Below are 20,886 nucleotides of genomic sequence, written 5' to 3'. Positions count from 1 at the left end.
ATACAGTATTCCACAAAATATATTAGACGGTATACATCTTATCCTGGGAAAATATACAACTGTTTCCCCATTCTCATGAAATACATTAGTTCACATGAAAACCAGTTCTACTGACATAACTGTTCATGTGTAAGCTATCAGCAGCACACCTCTCTCTGCAAACATAGCTATACCAACCTTGCTTCACTTACACAAGCTGCATGCTCTAAATTCCAGAGAGGAGTTCCGTTAGCAAAGGCTGGTACAATAACTCCCAAGGAAGTTGTCATTAAGGTACACAACTGTACAACCCAACTTTTTTCTCCTGTTCACAGAACTCACTAATATTCTGCTCCCACAGAAACAGCTCTAGGAGGAGCATTTTAAAAACAAGAAAAAAAGCACAGCATAAAGCAGTCTGGATTCGTGTTTATTGAAGCCAGTAATTAAAGACGTCCTCATTTTGCCAGCACTAGAAAGCAAGATTCCACATGACTGCATACTGCACCTGGTTAAAGCCATACAACTGGACTAAGGTTTGTTTCATACATTTGCAGTCCTAATTGTAAGTTGGAAAAAAACCAATAAACTTAGTATACAGGACAGTGAACTTTCATTTACAGCATGTATATTGTTAAGTTCATGATGTACAGAGCAGTCACTTTCAACGTAGTTAAATTAAATAAAATACGAAATTCTGTTCAGTTTAAACAGTTTTTTTAAATGCCAATAAAAAAAGTGCAAACTTAAAATCAAGCAGCATAACCACAGCATTTTTATGGAGGGCCAATCTTTAAACTTTTCTATTTGCTTCAAGTTGAATGCTTTCATCTTTTGTTTTCTTAGTTTAAACATGAACAGTAGATGCAGTCACTATAATGCATATAAATATAGTCATATAATAGTTTAAACAGTCTACCATACAAGTGTATCTGCAAATAAAATGAAGTTTCACTTGAAAATGTAAAGGCTGTTTGCAATTTGGCCTTTGGTTCCAATGCTTGAAGACACCAGAATAACAACTGTGCAGCTCACCAAAGTTGGCAGACTTTGGCAACCACATGATGCTACATTACTTACAACTTTCTTTCAATAAACTAGGAGCATTCACTTGCAATTAGAAACCGGAAATCTGTTTCTGTTTTGTCAGAAGCATCTTTCTGCAAAGCTCATAAGTTATCATACCTTATCAGTTTTGATCAATTTTAGTATATTTAACGTTTTTACAGAACTGGAGAGTACTTCAATTTTAAGTTTTAGCCATATTGCTAGAGAAAGTGCTTATCAGGTTAGATGACAAAAACAATGCAGTTTCAGACTGAGGTTTTCAAACTATATCCCATTACGATCACACACTTTCTCAATTTTCCTGTTGAATTTGTGATGTTTTAGTCTCCAATCTCAATCCTCAGTGTCAGGAGGACAGTGTGTAATTACTTCTGCTGGTGTGGTAACTCGCAACTGGCACCCCTTACACCAGGAAGTGCATCCACATTACCCATCAGCCATCCACAGTCTTAGTCTAACTGTTATCTAGACAACTGTATAACTTCAGGTCATACCGTTTATTTAAAAAAAGTAAAAAAAAAAACCAAACAAAAGGATTTTCAACAAAAAACCTGGCACAAATAACATACGTTAATGTTTGTCAAAGAGGCAAGTAAATACTCTTAGCTTTCTAGATAATGTTCAGACAGACTTACAAGAACAGCCTCTTGATGTAACATAGGATTTGAAGTTAACATCCAGTACTGTGTTAGTGGTCAATCTAATTCTGTATATTTAAGTAACAATATATATTAGGGAAGTTATATCCAGACATCAGATTTAGTACAACAAGTTCATATCAATAAAAAGTAAACTCTGCATAATTCAAATTGTGGTTTTTCCCTTCAGCGTTAAGAGCACAGAATATGCTTGGTATTTTTAATTTATGGTAGTGTGTACATGTAAAACAAGCATACCGTATATAAAATCAAAGTGCCATTTCAGTAACCATAGCAGTTTTGTTTGTTTTTACAGAATGATGGTTTTATGTGACTGTGGACAGAGCTCCGTTAGAGCAACGGGGACAACCACAACCCATCTTTCCAAATGAAATGCTACATTAAAGAAAATACAAAACAAGTTATTAAGTATGTTCATCATGTACACATTCATACTTTTTAGGTTACCTTCAGAATTGGAGTTGGCTGCACCTGCAGCAGACGTGGTTGGAACTAGGGCCTTGAAAGTTTTTTTTAAAAACCTCCATAGGTGTAAGGCAGGAATCAATTTTAGCTTGGTAGCTAATATTTCATTACAAAAAGTAAGAAAAAAAAATACTGAGAGTGTTCTGTAGCACATTTCATTATGGGAAAATGATACGTCACCCACCATTCTTCATAGGCTAGCCTCTTGGCATAAAAAAAAGGCAGAAGCTATCAGAAAACAGGATTTAAAATTAAATACAAATTGCCAAACTACTGATTTTAAAATAAAACCAAACAGTGACTGTTTGTACTACAGTGCACAATAAGTTCAAGCACCTTCTAAAGACACATCACACACTGTGCCAGGCACTTGGATCTAAACAAGTTATAGTTTCTCCCTTTGTCAGCTACACCAGAAAGGGCATCCACACTCTTAGACTTTGTTAAAAACTAAAACAAGATTTATAACAAGAATAAATTCCCATGATGCTTAGTGTTTGGCCTGGAATTCTCCAATGTAAAGTAGTCTTTTTAAAACAGTGATTATTTACCCTATGTGAAACACAGGGTTTAACAACATTGCTCCTCTCCAATCAATCCAACATTCTAGTTCCTTACTGTCCCAAATCTGTTTCCCCTTTTAGGGCTCCATTCCCTACCTAGGCTTCTTTCACCTAATTAATGCTCTGTTACACCACCACCACCACCGCCACCTTTCCAAGAATATAATGCATTTGCAAACATACAAGTAGCCAATTCCAGTAACGCTGAAAGAGGATTTCATTTCTCTTTCTTGCCTTGTGTGCAGTCAGTAGTAATATTTTAATAAGAATTCTCCATTTTGCTTCTCTGTGTTCTTCACAACAGGAAATGCAGCTGCACCTGCTTACCTCCAAAACCAAAAGAATTGCCCTATATAAACTCTAAATGGTTATCTTATACAGAGGGATTTTATATGCAAACTTCCTGAATGTGCACTTTTTACTGGGACAAGGCAATGATGTAGTAAGCTCATTTCCCCTGCCCCAAGAAAACTGATAGCATCTGCCATAGCAGAAAATTCCTGGTCTTATCAGATCAATATACATAGTTATTTGGTCATTTACATATGCATTTTTTATGCGCTATCAAGCTTCGTTCTCTGTTGGCGGCGAGTTTGTTGTTACCATAGAGTCTGGCTTGCGAGTCATCCTATCCAATTCCTCTTGAACATTCGTCAACACTGTTTTTTGTCCTAAAAAGAAAAAGGATAAGGTTAAAGCAATCTAATTTCAATGAAACGTTTTAACTGATGAGTACAAGTATTCATAAAATCACTTTTATATGACTCTGTATTATTTAATGTCTCATTATTTTGCTACCTATGCAAGAACACAGGGCCTGACACAATGCAAGGTAATGTCTATGTAAAGACTAAATACTAAGGTTTGATTGACTTCAAAGAGATGAAATGCTGAATTATACAGCAGCATAAAGCACAAAAATATCTGTGATATATTTTACAGCAACTAACATTTTAAAACCAACCACATTTAGAATTTTCTATAAAAATCAACTGTACACAATTCTTTTATTAGTATTGATAGCAAGGACTTTATTTAAACCCAGATTTTAACCGCAAGTTCTCCAAGGTACGTAGGACACCTGCTACAAAAAGTCACATTTGTTTGGTCACACTTATACTTGCTGTGTTTTAATATTAAACAACTAACAGGAAGAACTCTTTTATGTCTGCAGACAATGTTTCCCTTAAAAAAGGGGACACGAATTGCATATTCATGTAATATCTCAGAGCAGTCATTTCAAAGGACTTCTTCAATTGGAAACAGACACGCTGAAGTATTTCATGGAAAGTCGTATCTTACATTTTTATATTGGACTCAAAACTTTTAAAAAATTCTCTAACTGAACCATCAGTTTAATTCTCTCTGAAAATTATAAACCCACAGACAAATTAATTGCTAAAATTGGAACAATATATTCTAATGCTTAGAGCACACAAGCATTTAAGATTAAAAAGCTGTATTTTTAGACAAAAAGTAGATTATATAACCATGTACAGCTTCCTTACATAGCCAAAGAATTTAACAAGCATCTGTTTTCCAGCTCAAATGTGTGTGAAATATTAGGTGGATTTTTTCCAGGGTACATGCTGAAAACATTAAGAAGGCAAGATTTGACTGTTAGAGATTTAAGTGGTTTTTTCCAAAGTACAAAGACATAACCAAGTTAAAAGGTTACCTTTAATCACTATAAAGGTTTTAGATTTAAACACTAGTCATAAGCCACAGTACTCTTAATAGCACCTATTCAAAGCACGAGTATTTAAACAAAATTAAAAAAACTAGTACATTAACTGCAATGTAACTTACAACACAAAACACTTTACATGTAGGCTAATGGTACCTTGGAGTAAAAAAATCCTAAACCCTAAAACAAGAAAACCCACACAAATTCTTGCTCAAACAAAAGTAGGTCTAAACAAAAACTGTAGCTTTTTTATGCTAGATAAACTGGATCCTTAAGCCTCCAAAATAATACCAAGCAGCTGTCTCCTGCAAGTACCTCATACTGGACAGGAAAAACATTACCAAGCTGTTCAGTGATGTGTAGGTTTACATAGTCCCCTTACCACCATCATAGGTGAGCACCTTTCAAGGGAGCAGAAATACAAGGAGCCGTTTTTAAGAAAATAAAAATTTCCCCTCCATTATAAATTAAGTTGATGCTTGCTTTCAGTTTCCCTACAGAAATATTGTCAAGGACTGTAATGGCCTTAGTCAATTAGATGTGTTCTATACAGTTATAGGTATTCTCCTTTTCTAGATTAGAGTGAGAGCAGGGAACCCTAGTTCTTTATCTATTGCACAGGAATAGAAGGGTGAAAGCAAATCTTAGAATTTGCAAGAATCTTCTTGCAAATATAAATTAAATAGCTTTTTAAGTCTAGAAGTCCATGCGAAGAAAAATAATCCACCACAGAAACCACCAACTGAAGTTCTTTGAAATATCATGGTCTACACATGGAAGAAAGACAGTCCAGAAACATAAAGGCAAATAAGATGGATGAGGAATTACACAGCATGAAAAATGGACATGACATTGCAGCATCTGCCCAGATGAGAGTTCTCTCAAGTAGGAGTTAACATAGCAGAAACCAATCAATCAATTAAGCTGACCAGTATGTTGAGATCCACAATGTCTCCCTCATCCTGTGACAAAATCTCAAAATTTCAACCACAGGATATTCACAGCTGTGGGAGAAATGGATGGTCTCTTTAAAGCTAAACATTTTTAGTGTCAACCTTCTGAAAACTTAGGGCTCTTTAAACAGTTTAGATTAGACATTTTAAAAGCCTACAAAGATCATTTTAGCACGTTTACTCACATGGAGGATGCTGCCATAAATAAGACTTTCTCCAAGATATTCTCCTCAACTCTTCCACAAAAGAGCAAGTAATCTTTTCTGTTATCACCAGCACCAGCTACCTTATAAAATCAACAAGAGCTTTTCAGATACCAATGTGAGGAGCCCTTACCTTCTCAGGAAAGTTTAATTTTATATTGGCTGAATATAAGATGTGAGCACATCAGCTGACAAGGAATAGGCATATTCTCTTGTGAGTGAGAGACGATTGTTCTGTTCTGAAAGTCAGGGAATAAGCATGAGCTGCTAACTTGATGCAGTCAAGAAAAGCCAACTGCAATTTTTGAGATCGCTCAGGAGAAGTATTTCCACCAAAGCAAGAGAACCACCGTACCAGGCACTACAATGAGATATATCTGGAGTGCTGCAAACAATTCTAATCACTCATGTTCAAGAAAAGAGAAGCCAATGATGGGAACTAATGAAGAAGAAACTAGCAGGGAAAACAGAGCTCAACCTCTAACAGAAGACTAGAAGAGAACTTGTCTAATTTAGTCTAACAAAACAAGGAAGTTAAGAAAGGATATATGACTGCTGTCTCAAGATGTTTCAGGAGGGAAATAATCTATTTAAATTAGAAGGCAATGCTGACACAAGGAAAAAAAAAAGAAAAAAAAAAAGGGGGGGGGGACATGACACAGCCATTTGTTATCTTTGAAAACTCCTGAAAGGCACATGATGTTCTAGAAGACAAAGAGGAAAGAGTAAGGCCCATTACAGACTAGTTAGTTTTTACTCTAGTATTTTTTCCAGAAATTGCAATTATGTTTTAGATGCTTACAAACAGCCTACCAGAACAACAATCAACATGGATCTGTTACCAACAAGTTGTGTCAAGCCAACTAAATTTCTTTCTATGATAGGATAACAGGTCCTGTAGAGAAGGGAGAAGTGGTCGATATCACATCTCACATAACCTTCATATAAATAAACTAGAAAAAACCCAGTCTTGATATTTCAGAAAAATGAATGTATTGTAATTCATAAAATTACCCATTAGTTATCCATGGTACCAGTCAATATTTTTATTCAGCAATCCACCCTGTCCAACTGTTGGAGATATCAGATACATAGGCAAGCATGCTTGAAGAGACTACAAAGGATTTTGAAAGACAGGATTGGGCGTAAAAAGTTATTTATATAAATTAACAAAGTGATGCATAATAATAGAATGGAAAACAATGGTAAAGCAAACGTATGACCTTTGGAAATACTAAGGTAATTTGATACAGACTACAAAACCTCCTACTAGGAGGCAGAAATTGTATTAAACTGGCTATACTGTTATAAGAAATCCTGATCAATATCATACAGATGAAAAAAACCTAGCATCATGCTGAGACATCTAAACAGAAGCACAATACATAACACAGATTAAGTAATCCCTACTTAGGGCAGACAAAGCCTTGTCTGAAGTACTGCATTCATTTCTGAACACCAAAAGAAATAGGTCATCTAAGTACAGTCCAAAGGAGAACAGTAAGAATTATCAGAGCCATAAAACACACGTGCTGTGAGGGAAGGCCAACAGAGTGTATTTTTGTAGTCCAGACAAAAGTCACAGGCAAAAGGGTAATAGCTTTCAAATATGCAAAAGATTGCTGCAAAGACAAAGGGGCTACACTGATCTCTGTCTCCACTCGAACAAGACAAATAGTACTGGGATTAAGAAATACTGACTGTACAAGAGAAAAAATAGCTAAGAAATTAAGTACTGGAATAGGCTTCCTGGAGAGATGACATTACATCTTGTATTTCAGAGTCTGTTTGCTTTTTAATCACTAGCCAGGAACTCCCTAACTGATTCTACTTCAGATAAAGAGCATGGATGAAATAATCCCTAAAAATTATTTCTAGTCCTGTTTCTATAAAAACAGTTAATTTGACATTATGGTCAGTAATAGCATGATGCTGCACTTGATGAAGCAGGGGGCACCTCTAACTAAAAAGGGCATTCTGGATTAAGAAAGAATTCATTAAATATTTTTATAATGTAGGTACAACAATATTATATAAATAATTTACAATACAAATAATTATTTTATTGTTATCTTTATAATAAATAAATGTAATAAAGATAAATTATAGAATTCATCATGCTAAAACAAAAAAAATCCCAACAAAATACTGACTTGCCATAAGTCAAATTCTAGCCATTTTTGAGCCTTCAGGCCATGGAATATCATAAAGAACCCTTCCCAATTAAAAAAAAAAATAAATCCTTACTTCCCCTCTCCAAGAATAGTTTCAGTTCAAATACCCACACTCCAACAACTGCTCTGGTTCTCTTACTGGCAATATCATCACAGGGGCTGGCATCAAATGTTTTTCATTTCCAGTTCAGAATGCCTGGGCCTTACACACTCCTCTAAGGATCAGAAACCGTGGGTTTGGTATCACCATTAAATTTTACATGATTTCACAAGTCTGGGATCAGAAGTAGAATATCTATCAATAATTTAGTAGTGAAATAATTCTGGAAGGAAAGCTCCTGAACGTGTGATGGGAATGCCAGTATCAAAAAGAAACAGTCAAATAATCAAAGTAGTATATTTCTAATATCGGGTGGAACAACCATGCATTTTACAACACTGAGTTTTGTATAGGTACCAAGTATTCTGACAGGTTTCTTTTATTTTAATCTAAACTAGTGCAATTACTTATCAGCAAATATCTCATACAATGCAGACACAGACACATAGACAGAACAAATCCACTTGATCAGTGTTATCAATTGTGTTGGATCATGATAAAATACTAAATTAATGAGAGAATAAATTCAAGCTGTCATAAGAAGTAATTAATTTAAACTTGAACTCTGGAGAGATTTCAATAGTTTGACTGGAAACTACAGTCCAAACCCAATAATCTGCATTTCCTTCAAGCAACAGTTAAGTGTCAAGAAAGGAAGGAATTCTGAAGTAAAAAAAAGCAAATCAGCACTTTCTGAATATGATCAAGACTCAAATGTTAATTATATCCCAGCAGTATAACTTCACTCGAAGAATCAAGTTGTAACAGGCTTAATAGAAGCCCTGGAGTTGTGAAGTTGCAGTAGTTTAATTATTTTTTAAAGACTGCACATTTTGACACTGTCATCTGTCAAGGTCTGTCACTTTACTGACAGTTTAAGAGACACGCAGTTAGACCAATGTGGGCCAAATAAAATATCAAAAATATGCAAAACAGCCTGCAATAACAAGACCAATACCTGATTTCTTGGCTGTACTTTGCACTGCTCCAGCACCAGGACTCCCAGGAGAGCCAGTCTTTTTGCTCAAGAGACTGTTAAAGAAACTAGCCAAGACACCTTCACTTGCAGCATTATCTAAATAAAAAACAAATATATATATATATAAAAATATATAAAAAACAGAATAGTTATTGCTGGTAAATGATAGAACTTATTTTTTTAACATACATACATACATAACTCTCTTACCAATCAAGGAAATAAACCTCAGATATGAGAGAGTCTCTCCTTGCTCAATTTAAAGACACTAGTCCTTTGCATTCTTTGGCAAAGTCAGAGACAACTGAAAGCACGTTACTGCTCTTCTGGAAGGGGGGGGGGGGGGGGGGGGTGGCACAAGATTTTAATCTAAGTATGTGTATGCTTTTGTTTTTTCTAAATGTAGAAGCCAAGAAACAAAGTATTAAGTACGGGTATGGACGTGCAATTCAAAGATGTGTAAGTCCATTAACAAACTGCATAGACATTTCAGTGCAGTCTTTCATGCCACGCTACTTTTCATAAATCAGAACTTGCATTTACAGCAATGAGACATGATCCAGAACTGCACGAGTATTTTATCCACTATAAGTGAGGTATGGCACCACAGTGCACAATTAAAAACAATACTGGCCCTACCAACTTTCTTCATGCACAGAGCAGAAAAAAACCCACTCAACAACATGGAGCTCCATCTTAGGGCTGAGGGAGGGGAAAGGGTGTAATTGCCAAGTTACTTCACGTACTGTAGAAAATGACATTCTAGAGAAGGTTTAGTAGAAGAACAGGTTTCATTGTGGATTCCAGAGTAAGTGATATGAAGTATAAAGCTGCGTGTAGTTTAAAGCAGTCCCCACTCTAATAATCCAACTGATGCATAATAAATGTATTTAGGCAACTTAAGGAAATAATGTATTTGAACTCTGTCTGACCACTTGGCAATAACAGAACTCTACTTCAAGTCATATGAATGACAAAAAAAAAAAATCAAACCTGAAGCTACGTCATAAATTAATTCCTGTTATTAAACTAACCATTACTGAATAAATTCCAAAATCTTTCTACAAAAGAGGATTTTTTTTTTTTTAAAGGGAAATAACACATGATAAAGACAGTAAAATGCTTATTCATACTTTTAATATTTGGATCTGGTTTCTTAACTGATGTTATTGGTGAGGCACTGGGTACATTGGCAGGACCAGCTCTGCCTTGAGTCCTTGGGGATCCTGCAGGGCCTCTTGCAGGAGATTCCTTAAAAAAAGTCCAAATCACACAAATCAGAGAGGAACCTAAATGGATTAGGTATATAAAGCAAATGTTACATTACATACAAATTACTTTTTAAACATTTATATTAGCACTGTAGTGTATGTACACTGGGGAAAAAAACCCCAAACAAAACACCACCAGTTATTTTGTGCATGTGCCACCACTAAAAGGATGAATCACTGTAGGAATTTTTCAGTTCAATAATCCTCAGATATTTCTGTGTTTCCACAGTGAATTAGAATGAAGTAATTTATAAGCAACATTTTAAAATATTGGCACTTTTTTGGTTTTAAATTTACTTTCTGCCATTTGGGGAGATTATGTATTTTACATTTACAAAATGAACCTCTACAGGTTAGAATCATTCCCTCTTCCCTAGAAGGAAACAAAACACCTCCTACTGTTCTCTTAGATCTACTTACTGATGCTCTTGTAGGTGTTGCTGGCTGTTTGGCAAGGAATGACTGCAAAAACAACATATTAGAGAATATTAAACATATTTCAGAAAATATAGAGGACTAAAATACAGTGAAGCTGACTAACCATTAATTTATTTGATTTTTTTTTTTCCTGATATCTACAGGCTTCCTCTTTGATATTTATATACTTCCAGACTTTACCACTAGAGGACAGAGTTAAAATGAGTAAATAAGCTTCAGTCCTTTGTCTTACACAGCCACTCCAGAACTGTAAGCCAGAACCATAGACACCCAAGTTTGTCACCTCTATGATATTTATAATCAGCTATACAGGAAAGTATTATTAGGGTTTTCTAAACAATAGAGCAGTAAAGAAAATAACAAGACACAGCATAGCCAAATTTGACACCTTAAAGTCTTTAAAGCCTCTGGCTATAAGAAAACTGCAATGCTAAGATGTAATGTTTTAAAAGTATTTCTATTTTACAGATCAATATATCTGTTGTGAAATTTCAAATTATCTTCTTACTCTTCTCCTTTGAAATGTAAATTATTTCTGTTCTCAGCATATTTTCCTTTCAACTTGCTGAGATAAGTGGCCATATTTTCTACTCTTATTTGTTAAAATAAAGAAAAGTCTTATTTCACAACTACATCTGAATTTGCAAAGCTGAAAAGTGGCTATCTAGTGATTTAAATGAGGAATGAAACTGAAGGCAGTAACAATTGAGAGCTTAAAGTGAAATCTTATTTAGTAAGGACTTATTTTCATTCTTCCATTCTTACCTGCTGCTTCATAAGAAATACTTGTTCATCTTCTGCTGCCAGCTCTTTATCATGGACTAACTGTTGAACAAAATATTTTGTTATGAGAAGTAAAAACTGAAATTACTGTAACTGTTTTTATGTTTTGGTGATCGACGGGGGGGGGGGGGGGGGGGGGGGGGCAAATCTTTAATACCATTCTTTACTTTTCTTTAAAAAACCAAACTTCTTTCACATTTAAAAGAGTAGTAACATTAAAGAAGTTGTCATTAAAAAAAAAATATTCTAAGTGAATGGAGTAGACTAGCATTGATGCCAGCCTGTGGGTATTCTCCTAGAAAGATGAGTACTTGGTAAGTAGCCATATCCATCTTCTTAAGTTTAGGTATTAATCTCATCAGCATCTCCTCAAAGACCCGAGATTACCTTACTCCGTAAGACCCCACACTCAATCCCTCAGCCCCCAAAAGCATTACGCTAGCTCTTATCAGTCATAACACTGCTATTAGGCAACGATTATTTCCTACAGGTGCCATGAGTTACAACATACAGGATTAAACCTTTCCTTTACATGAAAGCTTCAAACAACTTTTGCCTTTTCCAAATACTGGGGCTTGAGCTAGAAATGTTAAGCGTGTAAGAAAGTTGTAAAAGTAGCTTTCCGATACAGACCAGAATACAATTTCATTCAAAATTGTCCATATTATCCATTTTACACATATCCTGTTCCTGTGTGCCTATACTCACAAAATTAGCAATATACAGAATTTATATGGATTCACTGCTCTTGCCTTACATGAAGAAATATCTCATTAATAATACATTAATGCAACAGTGATATACCGCCTTGTTTTACAAGATTTTCCTTTATATGGTAACCTCAATGCCACGTGTGTATATATGTAAATTGTTGAAGTCCTACAACACTATTCTCCATTTTCAAAAAGTTTTTGCCCCACACATGCAGAAGGTTTCATGTGAAATGGTTATTTTTGGACTGCCTTTCATTCACTAAGGTGAATGGTTTCTATGTTTGCTCACAGTATTTTAAACAACTGGAAAATGAAAGCCTGATGTTTCACACATTTGGATAAAAAAAGAAATTACGTTTAGATTTGGAGTTCTTCAATATTAATAGTTATTAGTACATTCAAGCAAACTGCACTTATTTGTCGGGGGGCAGGGAAGAGTTTACCCCTTTTTACCTTTCTTACAGGAGGTTTTACAATGAAGTCCTCATACGCATCTTCTGGTTTCACTGTTGTGAAGTTTTCATGTAAAATGGCAATTTTCTTTTCATTGTCCCAACCGGCAGGTCTGTAAAAGAAGGAAAGGTTTGCCTTTTCAGTCACAAAAAGCACTTCTACAGAAATCATTTATTTACTGCCCTCTACCTGAATAAGGCAATTTTATTATAGGTCAGTCCTAATTCTCAGCTAAATTCCAAAGATACTAAAAAGCTGGAATGGTATACTCTGACTCAAGTAACCCAACTAACACACACTAAGTTGTTTTTTTAATTCAGGATTTCAGAAGACTCACATACTAAGCTTTTGAACGGCACAAACCATTCAAGTTATTTTTATATATATGTTACATGAAGTGTAGTGCTTAATAGAAAACAATCTGAAACCATGGTGCTTATACAATTGACTTACATAAAAACCGCATCCTTTTCTACCACTAAGGCAGGTGTGGTAAACTGAAAACCGTATGTTTTATGTACAATGTACTTATACAACAGATCAAGGTTCTTTTCCTCCTTAACTGATGTATAAATCAAGGCAGCCCCATCTGATTATTTACTTAAGGAAAATTATGTAAGATGTAGTTTTTAAATTATAGTAAGAATTTCAAAACAAGAGCTAATGGACGTATATCTACTAGACCTAATTTTGGGAAGTAGTTCAAGGCAAAAGCTATAGCCATTTAGTATTCAGGGAGAGGAAGGGGGTATAACAGGAGAAGATTCATGATACTTTTCTTTGACATACACAAAAGTTACCTACCCTCCTAGGCACTTAACTTTGAAAAAGTCAAAAACTTAAGAGACAGCTGAGATCTCAGGTTTACATGGAAATTGCAAGTTCTGAGGGGAAAACCAAGAAAAACCACCTCACAAGATGTAAGACAAATCCTTTGTAAAGGAACAAAAGCTCCAAATCCCATGCACAATTTAAAAACTATAAAAAGTTTTATACATCTCTCAACATTTTCAAAATAACAAATGCTACATAGTAAATAACTAAATACCAAGCAATCGTGAAGTGCAATTTCTCAGATTAACTTTATGTGCAATTCAACACTAAAACGTATTTTATTGCTTCCAGATTACAGCAAATCTCTTCAGCGCAAGAAAGGATACACTGTAAGCAGAATCTACGAATGTGTGACTGAATGAAGTCAAAGTGTTCTTCTCTGTAATCATGTTCCTTCTCTAGTACACTCACTGCATCGCACTGGAAGAAAGGGAGGAAAACAAAACCAGAAAAACCCAGTCATTTAATCCTAACGTCTTCCTTTAATATTACACACACATCACATTTACTTTGAGCCTTTGGTTTTAAAATGCGACCAATAAATCAAAAGATAAAGTAATTAACATATAATTGATAAGGTTATTACCCTTCTGCAAAATTAAAAATTTACACTGATGGCAGAAGCTTACTTTTAAAATAAATCCCTTTACTACTAATCCAGAATTCATTTTGCCTGTCTGTATAAAGCATGCCTTCTAAAAGAAAAGTAATGAAACTTTTCCATAGTAGCAAACAGAACTAGAAACTCACTTTTGTACAAACTACCAGCACGGGAATACCAAGGTTGTGAGTCAGCACATTTTCTCCAAGTGGCAAAGAAACATGTTCATCCTCTTGGCCAGAAGCAGGACCTCTTCTCTGTGGTGATCCTTGGTAGCCTTCTTCAGGTTCTACATACTCTTGAAACTCCTTTATAACTATTAAAAGAGAGATCCTCTTAAGGTACAAGAAAGGAACTAGTTCTTCTTTTTAAACCATAATTAATCTATGACTAACTAGAAGTCTCAAATTTTTTTTCCTTTTATAATGAGGCACTACATGAGAACAGAATGCAAGCTTAAGCCTTGTTGCCCCTTCAAACACAACAATTCTCCTCCACCAAAATTTACAGCAAGCTAAATCAAGTGCAATTTGGAGCCATTACAAATAATCAAAACTAGCTGCAAGAGCTACAGTATGCACAAATGCACATTCCTCAACTCAATGCATTTCATTATAGGGGAGTTGACAACAGAAAATGGAAATGTAGTTTAGCAACATAGCCTATACTCACTGCAATTTGTACCTAATTTTGGAAGAAAGCATGGTGAAAATGTAAATGGACACAGAAAACAGCAAGCTGAAACAGCCACTCTTTCTTATAAACTATTACTCAATGTAAGTTTCTATTACTCTACATTTCTGTTGCAGGAGTCCAATGCTAGAAACGTAAAAAATACACTGCATAAATACAGACTCAAGGACTTCTAAATGTTATCTGAGGAGACTCAGTTATATTCTGGAAAACTACAACAGAGTCCAGAGGAAACTAGATGCTTTCTATGTTTTCCATGTTTTAATCTTATGGCAATGATGAGTGTTCCAATAACACTGAATACTATCAAATACTGAAGCGCCTAAGAAATAGTATTAACACTATTTTGGAAGCGCACTGTGACCCCATGCATGCTTTATCAAAACTGGGCTGCAACTTACAGCTTTTATGTCTTTTTTCAGGATGAAAGCCACAGACCAGATAAATCTGCCTACTGGATGTGTCTGCTCCCAGGCACACCACTTCCCGAAGGCCCAGGGCTCTCCCTCACATGACAATCCCACCTGAAGCCTCCTCCTCGCTCAGCCATGAGGAGCCCTCAGGAAAGAGGCAAGCAGAGCTCCACGATTTGCTCCCATGAAGGTGTCTTTGTTTTAGAAACAGTGGGAGCAGGCTGACTGTATGTACAGTAAGGAAAACTCTTCGAAAAAGCTCCCCATCTCCAGCACAGTCACAAAGACAGCGTTGTTCAGTACCTTCATCCATGTGACTGGGAAGGAACTGCAACTGTACTGCAGGCCATCTGATACTTCTGAGGTTTAGGAAGTGGTAAAACCTCAGAAAAGTTTAGAATACAAATCTTGCAAAATAAAATCACTGTACCTTTTAAAAATAGGAACCATTCCTGCAATAGAATGGGCATGTGGAAGGAAGAACAAATCAGAAAAACACTTCTGTTCAAAGCTGCACAATCTACAATTTTTATTTGAAATATAAAATTGTGTGATTCTTGTTGAAAACAAGAGAGCCCTAGTCCAGAAAAAAAGCTTAAAAAACCCCACGTTAAATATAGACCGTAAGACTTCCAATCACTAATCAATGTATCCCAAGGTCCAAGGAAATTAAAAAAAAAAAAAAAAATAAAATAATCAAATGCAGTTGCTTTTAAACTTGGGGAGGCAGTGCCTTCTGGTGGAGAGGAAGCAACAATGCTTTCAAAGAGATGCTTTCCTGTAGTACTGTTTCATATTCAGCTACTGGAAATCAAAATTCCATTATGCATTCTGCACATTAAATATGTTTACTGACTATCTTGCAGAAAGCAAATTAATTCCAGAGTATTTAAGTAGAAAAGGGTTTAAAAAAAAAAAAAAAAAGTACTTATTTCATTACTCAGACTCTTCCCAGCTCAGGATAGAAAAAAACCTATTGAAGACAAGTATATATATTATAGCAGTTAAAAGAATACCATTTACATCTACTACAATCATTCAGATTAAGCCTCTCTGACTTAATCAGATGTAAAATAATATTTGACAATACTGCTCTCAATTTTCTACAGCATTATAACCAGACAATAATTAGATTCCTAGGTTGTGTTCATCTCAAAGCAGAAAAATCTTCTTTAATGAGATATCTTTTAGTATAAACCCCCTCGAATTTGGGAAAGAAAAGCCTCTCTCAAAAACGGTAATACTCTGACAACATGATACAAATCATTATTCAAGATACCCCAAGAATTTTACTAATATAAATAATAGCAAATGCAACATAGAAACTTCAGAAATCTGATGGCACATCCTCATGAATTTCCGCTGAATGGGAGTGATCGTAATCCTAGAGAGCTGAGATTCCAAACTCTTTCCTCTCCCCAAGAGTAAGCAGTACCAAACACCATGCATCACAAACCAGCAATCAACAAGACCTCACTCTGGTTGATCCATGCATGAAGAGAGAAAAAACTTCACTATGGAGATGAACTGTTGTTGTGGATTGTTAATAATATATATGGTCTGGCATTAATCCCTGACAATGCTACAGAATACACTCAGCTTTAGTTAACAAGGTCTGTTGAACAAATAACACTGGAATTAAAAGAAGGTAAAGCTATACTAAGAACCTTTAACTACTGTATCCTGAACACAGATACACTTGTTTCTGAATTAAAGTGGTTTAAATCCCTGTTAGTGATAGGCTCTTAAACACTGTTTAAAAACTCTCATTCAACCCCCATTCCCATTCAAAATTTAGTCTTGTTAAATCCAAAGTAAACCTGTATCACAAGTGCTGTCAGACTACCTTTTATGAACAAGCTGCGTTTTAAGCAGCTAATAAAGCAGCTCACTTCAGTTAAAGTGTTTCTTTGCCGCACAGCAATTTAATACTTTTTTTCCTTACCTCCCATATCAATTTCTCACTTGATCTCCACTCTCAAACTTTTAATGGACATAAAGTTCATCATGCACCCAAATAGCTTCCATAAATCTTTTCTTTTTCCTCTTTTCTAGCAAGCTATGAATATTTTCTCCTCCACATAATTCATATTAAGGAATCACTTTCTATATGGTATGGGAAATAATTCTTTTCTTTATTAAGGAGGGGAAAATGACTTTGGTTTAAATTTTTTTGAACAGGAAATACAGATAAGATGATGCACGTAAAATAGGAAGCCAGAAAAACAACTGTTCATCTGACAAATCAGTAATACTCTGCTACCCATCAGTAAGGTTGAGTACTAGAAGTGGTCTATTACATTTGAAAAATTACCACCAGGTGATAATATGCCATAAAAATCACACCTCCACTATAGTGTGCTAATTTATCTACCAAACTTGTCACTTATCTAGGTTAAAAGCCTTTTAGTTAGACTTTTGCATTTAACACAGCAAACGAATGCAAGTTTCCAGTTAACTGATTTGTTCTCATGTTACTGCTTATTTACACAAACTACTGAAAGCTAACTATAAAAGGAACAGATGTATCATTCATGTCACAGGAGCAACTGACTCAAAGTACCACCGAGGAAGCAATCCACAATTATTCTTAGGTTTGATTGTTCTAGTAACAGTAAAATCCTCAGTCTTGTAGTACTGTTTAACTGCATTATGGAAATGGCAAACAAACACTACAACTTACTTAACTAGATAGATCACAAAAGCACTGAACAGCAGAACAAAAAACCGGAGAAAAATTTTCTGGAGACAATCATTCCATATTGACACTATTAAGTTTCACAGCTTTTAGCTTTTTTGTGCACTATCTTTACCAATCATAAATTTTAGTCTTGTGAAAAGAATTCATAGACAAAAGATGTCTGGGCAAAGTGAGTTTCTTTTATCTTTTAGCTTAAGAATGCATTCAGCTGTATGTCAGACAAAAAAAAAGGGGGGGGGGCAGAGGACCTGAAACTAATTTAGCTTGAATGGGACACTACTTAATTTTCAGAAAAATATGTTATTGTGTTTCAAGTCTTTAGCTTCAAACGCTCCAGAGGACATTAATATAATAGCCATTTTACCAGTATACTTCCTTTCTGCATTCCTTGATTCTTGATAGTCTTCTTTTCTGCTTTGCTGTCATAAACAGGGAGGCAAAATTTAGATCTTCCTTGAAATAATTATTCAAATGTGTGTTATTTAGACAGTGATTTATCATAATTGAGCCTGAATTAAATTAGAACATTTGAACTGACATTATTTATCTGAATCCACAGTAGCCAAGTTTTTAGCAAGGAATTTCCAGAGCAGCTCAGTGATAGGAGTGTGAGTGCAGACAAACAATGCTCTTGGTACACGCTGAATAATTCAATTTCTTTCAAGGCAGCCTGTTGCTTCCGTATGTGTGTCCTGCCTCCCATTCTGGAAGCTCTTCAACACAAAAGCAAAGCTTCTCATATACCAGATGGAGCCTAGCGTCATCCACCCAGTAAAGCCAAGAGTCAGTATCTCAAATAGCAAGCACAAGACAAAAGGCTGGGTGGAGAAAGGCCACCAAAACCTTGAAAGCAAAGACAAGCAGACCAAAGTTCAATTCCATTGAGAATGGTGAGCTAACAAAAGGACTTCTGGAAACTGGTAATAAGATCCTAGTAATAAAGAAAGAACAACTCAGCAGCACTTTAAACAGATGCTAGTGGGATAACACTAGAAAATGTTTCCCCATGGTCAACAAGAACTATTGGTTACTGGTACTGAATGTAATAGCAAGGGAAAGCAGTGCATTCAGTTTGGTCCACAGGCCCCGGCTTACATCTAGAAGCAAGCATAAGGGAATTTGCTTCTATAAACTGAAGTCAAGATACATATGCATCCATGTGGCGTTATGCTGCAGTGGGGCTTTACCGGAATGAATTTAGCACATTTCTTCACTCTGCACCCTGTTCCTATGTTTTGACTGCCTGCTTTGCAGATACACTTTATTATCCCAGTTTTTTCATATCTGGGCTATTGCAACACAGTGATTCTCTATTTTCTTAGTGGCAGCTTATCTTGGGAAGCATATGCAGGATTTTTAGTAAGGAAAACTTTGCTGGTGTAGCTTTATTCATGGACTGCAGTCACAAGGCACTCTTTTAGGCATGTGTGCTCTATATTGTCTAAGCAACTACACTAATATAGCCACAGCTATAATAGCAATTTCTTTTAGCATGATTTGCTGTTAAGAGAATTATAAGCTCTGGTGGCCAAAGTTTTGAGCACAGATCTGGCCTTAGGGACAGTCTGCAAGAACTCAGAAAACAAGTATCTCATCTGACACAAGTGTCCTATACAGTGACTGAGAAAAGGAGAGAGATGGAAGTTTGGGAGTGGAGATGTTAATGTCCCTGTTTTACCTGCATGCTGATATTGGACCGAAGTTCACTGCTCAGCCATAGGATGGCAGCAGAGTCCTGCAAGCGTGAGAATTGGGCAGCTCTCAAATTTTCCTTTTGCCTCGACTCTATTGAAGGGCAAGAGAAACTAGGAATTTCTGTGATACTTTAATTTAGAAATCTCCAAGACAATACTACTGGAATGTCTTCCGAGTTTCCCAAACACGGTGCTAAAGCTTTGCCATAGCTGTAAGTGGCTCCTCCACACAGTACACTCTTAGTGAAGGCTGAAAGCACTTCTCTTCTCAAAAGTAAAATTTAAATGCACAAACTCATTTATTTGGACTGCCATAAAATTTGGTGTGTCTCAGAAAAGTGCAAATCGGGTTAGCTGCTTTATTTTGAGACTAGAACTGCCCTTCCATCTCCCATTCCCCAAAAAATCTCTCACACATTTAAAAAAAAAAAAGCAAAGCTTTTTCCCTTAAAAATTGTCAGATTTTACTTTTTTTTTAAAAATATAACCTGGTAATCAAAGTCAGGGGGGTTCAATCATTAAGTTTAAACTCTAGCTAGTATGCTGTAGGCACAAGCCTTTTGGGAAAGTTATATTCAACATTCAGAAAGGAGATCAGCTATACAAATACATCTGAATTGCTCACATGCCAGATTGGACTGCTCCCTAAAGTGAATTCAAGGAAGCTACTAGACAGTATTTGCAAGGTTTAAACACTCCAGTACAGCTAGCCACCAGCCCTGAACAAAAGCAGCAACCAGCAAGGATCAGTCTGAATCTATACTTCAGCTGAAAAGGAATGCATGTTGCTACGGTCTTTTCCACTGAAGGAATTTATTTTGGAGTCATTAAATATGAGAACAGAAAAAACTCTCAAGAAACATTCAAAACTATTTTGGGAAAGAAAAGAAGCTGCAGGAAACAATATTGCAGCGATGACTGCTTGCCAGTGCCAGATTCTTTCCTGCCACAGATAGGCCAGGAAAGAAAGTTAATTTATACAACATTCCTAAAGTCACAGGGTAGGAATGGCTGTAGTGAGAGACAATGAGATGTACCAGGATCACAGTCTGAGCCTTGTGAAAAATAAGGGCAAAGAGACCTGCTGGAAGACAAACGCAGTATAGGAATGGGACCTGGCTTGGATACCACAGTAAAGCAGACAGCTCACTTCGTTACTGAATTTTGTCACTGTTTTTAAAAATGTGATTCTGTATGGAGTTAGTTTTTTAGAAATTGGCCTTTTTAAAAATCAAATTATCAAAATCTCATTATTGCAAGGGATTTAGGTGATTAATTACCTGATGTTTTGTTAGCACAGCAAAACTGGAAAAGTTGTTTTAAAGCCTAATAGACTCTATTTGAATTAGAGTTGTAATCACAACTTCAAAGTAATTCTTATCCAACCCGTGTTCAAAACACTACTCTGAAGAAATTTATCATTACAAAAAATACAGAAAGCTAGTAAAAAAAAAAAAAAAGA

At 35.7% G+C, this 20,886-nt stretch overlaps 1 protein-coding gene across 1 annotated transcript in view; it reads right to left on the bottom strand.

Moving 5' to 3' along the window:
* Window positions 1-393: 393 nt before the first annotated feature.
* DYNC1LI2 (dynein cytoplasmic 1 light intermediate chain 2) overlaps window positions 394-20,886 on the bottom strand; it is a 28,644-nt gene continuing 8,151 nt past the window's right edge. The window contains exons 5-13 of the mRNA XM_075510824.1: window positions 14,073-14,239; window positions 13,649-13,742; window positions 12,942-13,077; window positions 12,489-12,600; window positions 11,305-11,364; window positions 10,522-10,563; window positions 9,964-10,081; window positions 8,810-8,926; window positions 394-3,405 (exon numbers count right to left, since the gene is read on the bottom strand). Of these exons, the coding sequence (XP_075366939.1) occupies window positions 3,299-3,405; window positions 8,810-8,926; window positions 9,964-10,081; window positions 10,522-10,563; window positions 11,305-11,364; window positions 12,489-12,600; window positions 12,942-13,077; window positions 13,649-13,742; window positions 14,073-14,239 (953 nt within the window). The 3' untranslated portion in view covers window positions 394-3,298. The remainder of the gene's footprint in view (window positions 3,406-8,809; window positions 8,927-9,963; window positions 10,082-10,521; window positions 10,564-11,304; window positions 11,365-12,488; window positions 12,601-12,941; window positions 13,078-13,648; window positions 13,743-14,072; window positions 14,240-20,886) is intronic.

The sequence above is a fragment of the Mycteria americana genome, chromosome 8 (assembly GCF_035582795.1).
Source record: "Mycteria americana isolate JAX WOST 10 ecotype Jacksonville Zoo and Gardens chromosome 8, USCA_MyAme_1.0, whole genome shotgun sequence".
NCBI classification, from domain to species: domain Eukaryota; kingdom Metazoa; phylum Chordata; class Aves; order Ciconiiformes; family Ciconiidae; genus Mycteria; species Mycteria americana.
Note: the sequence above shows the minus strand (reverse complement) of the source record. Positions and strands in the feature narration are given on the sequence as shown.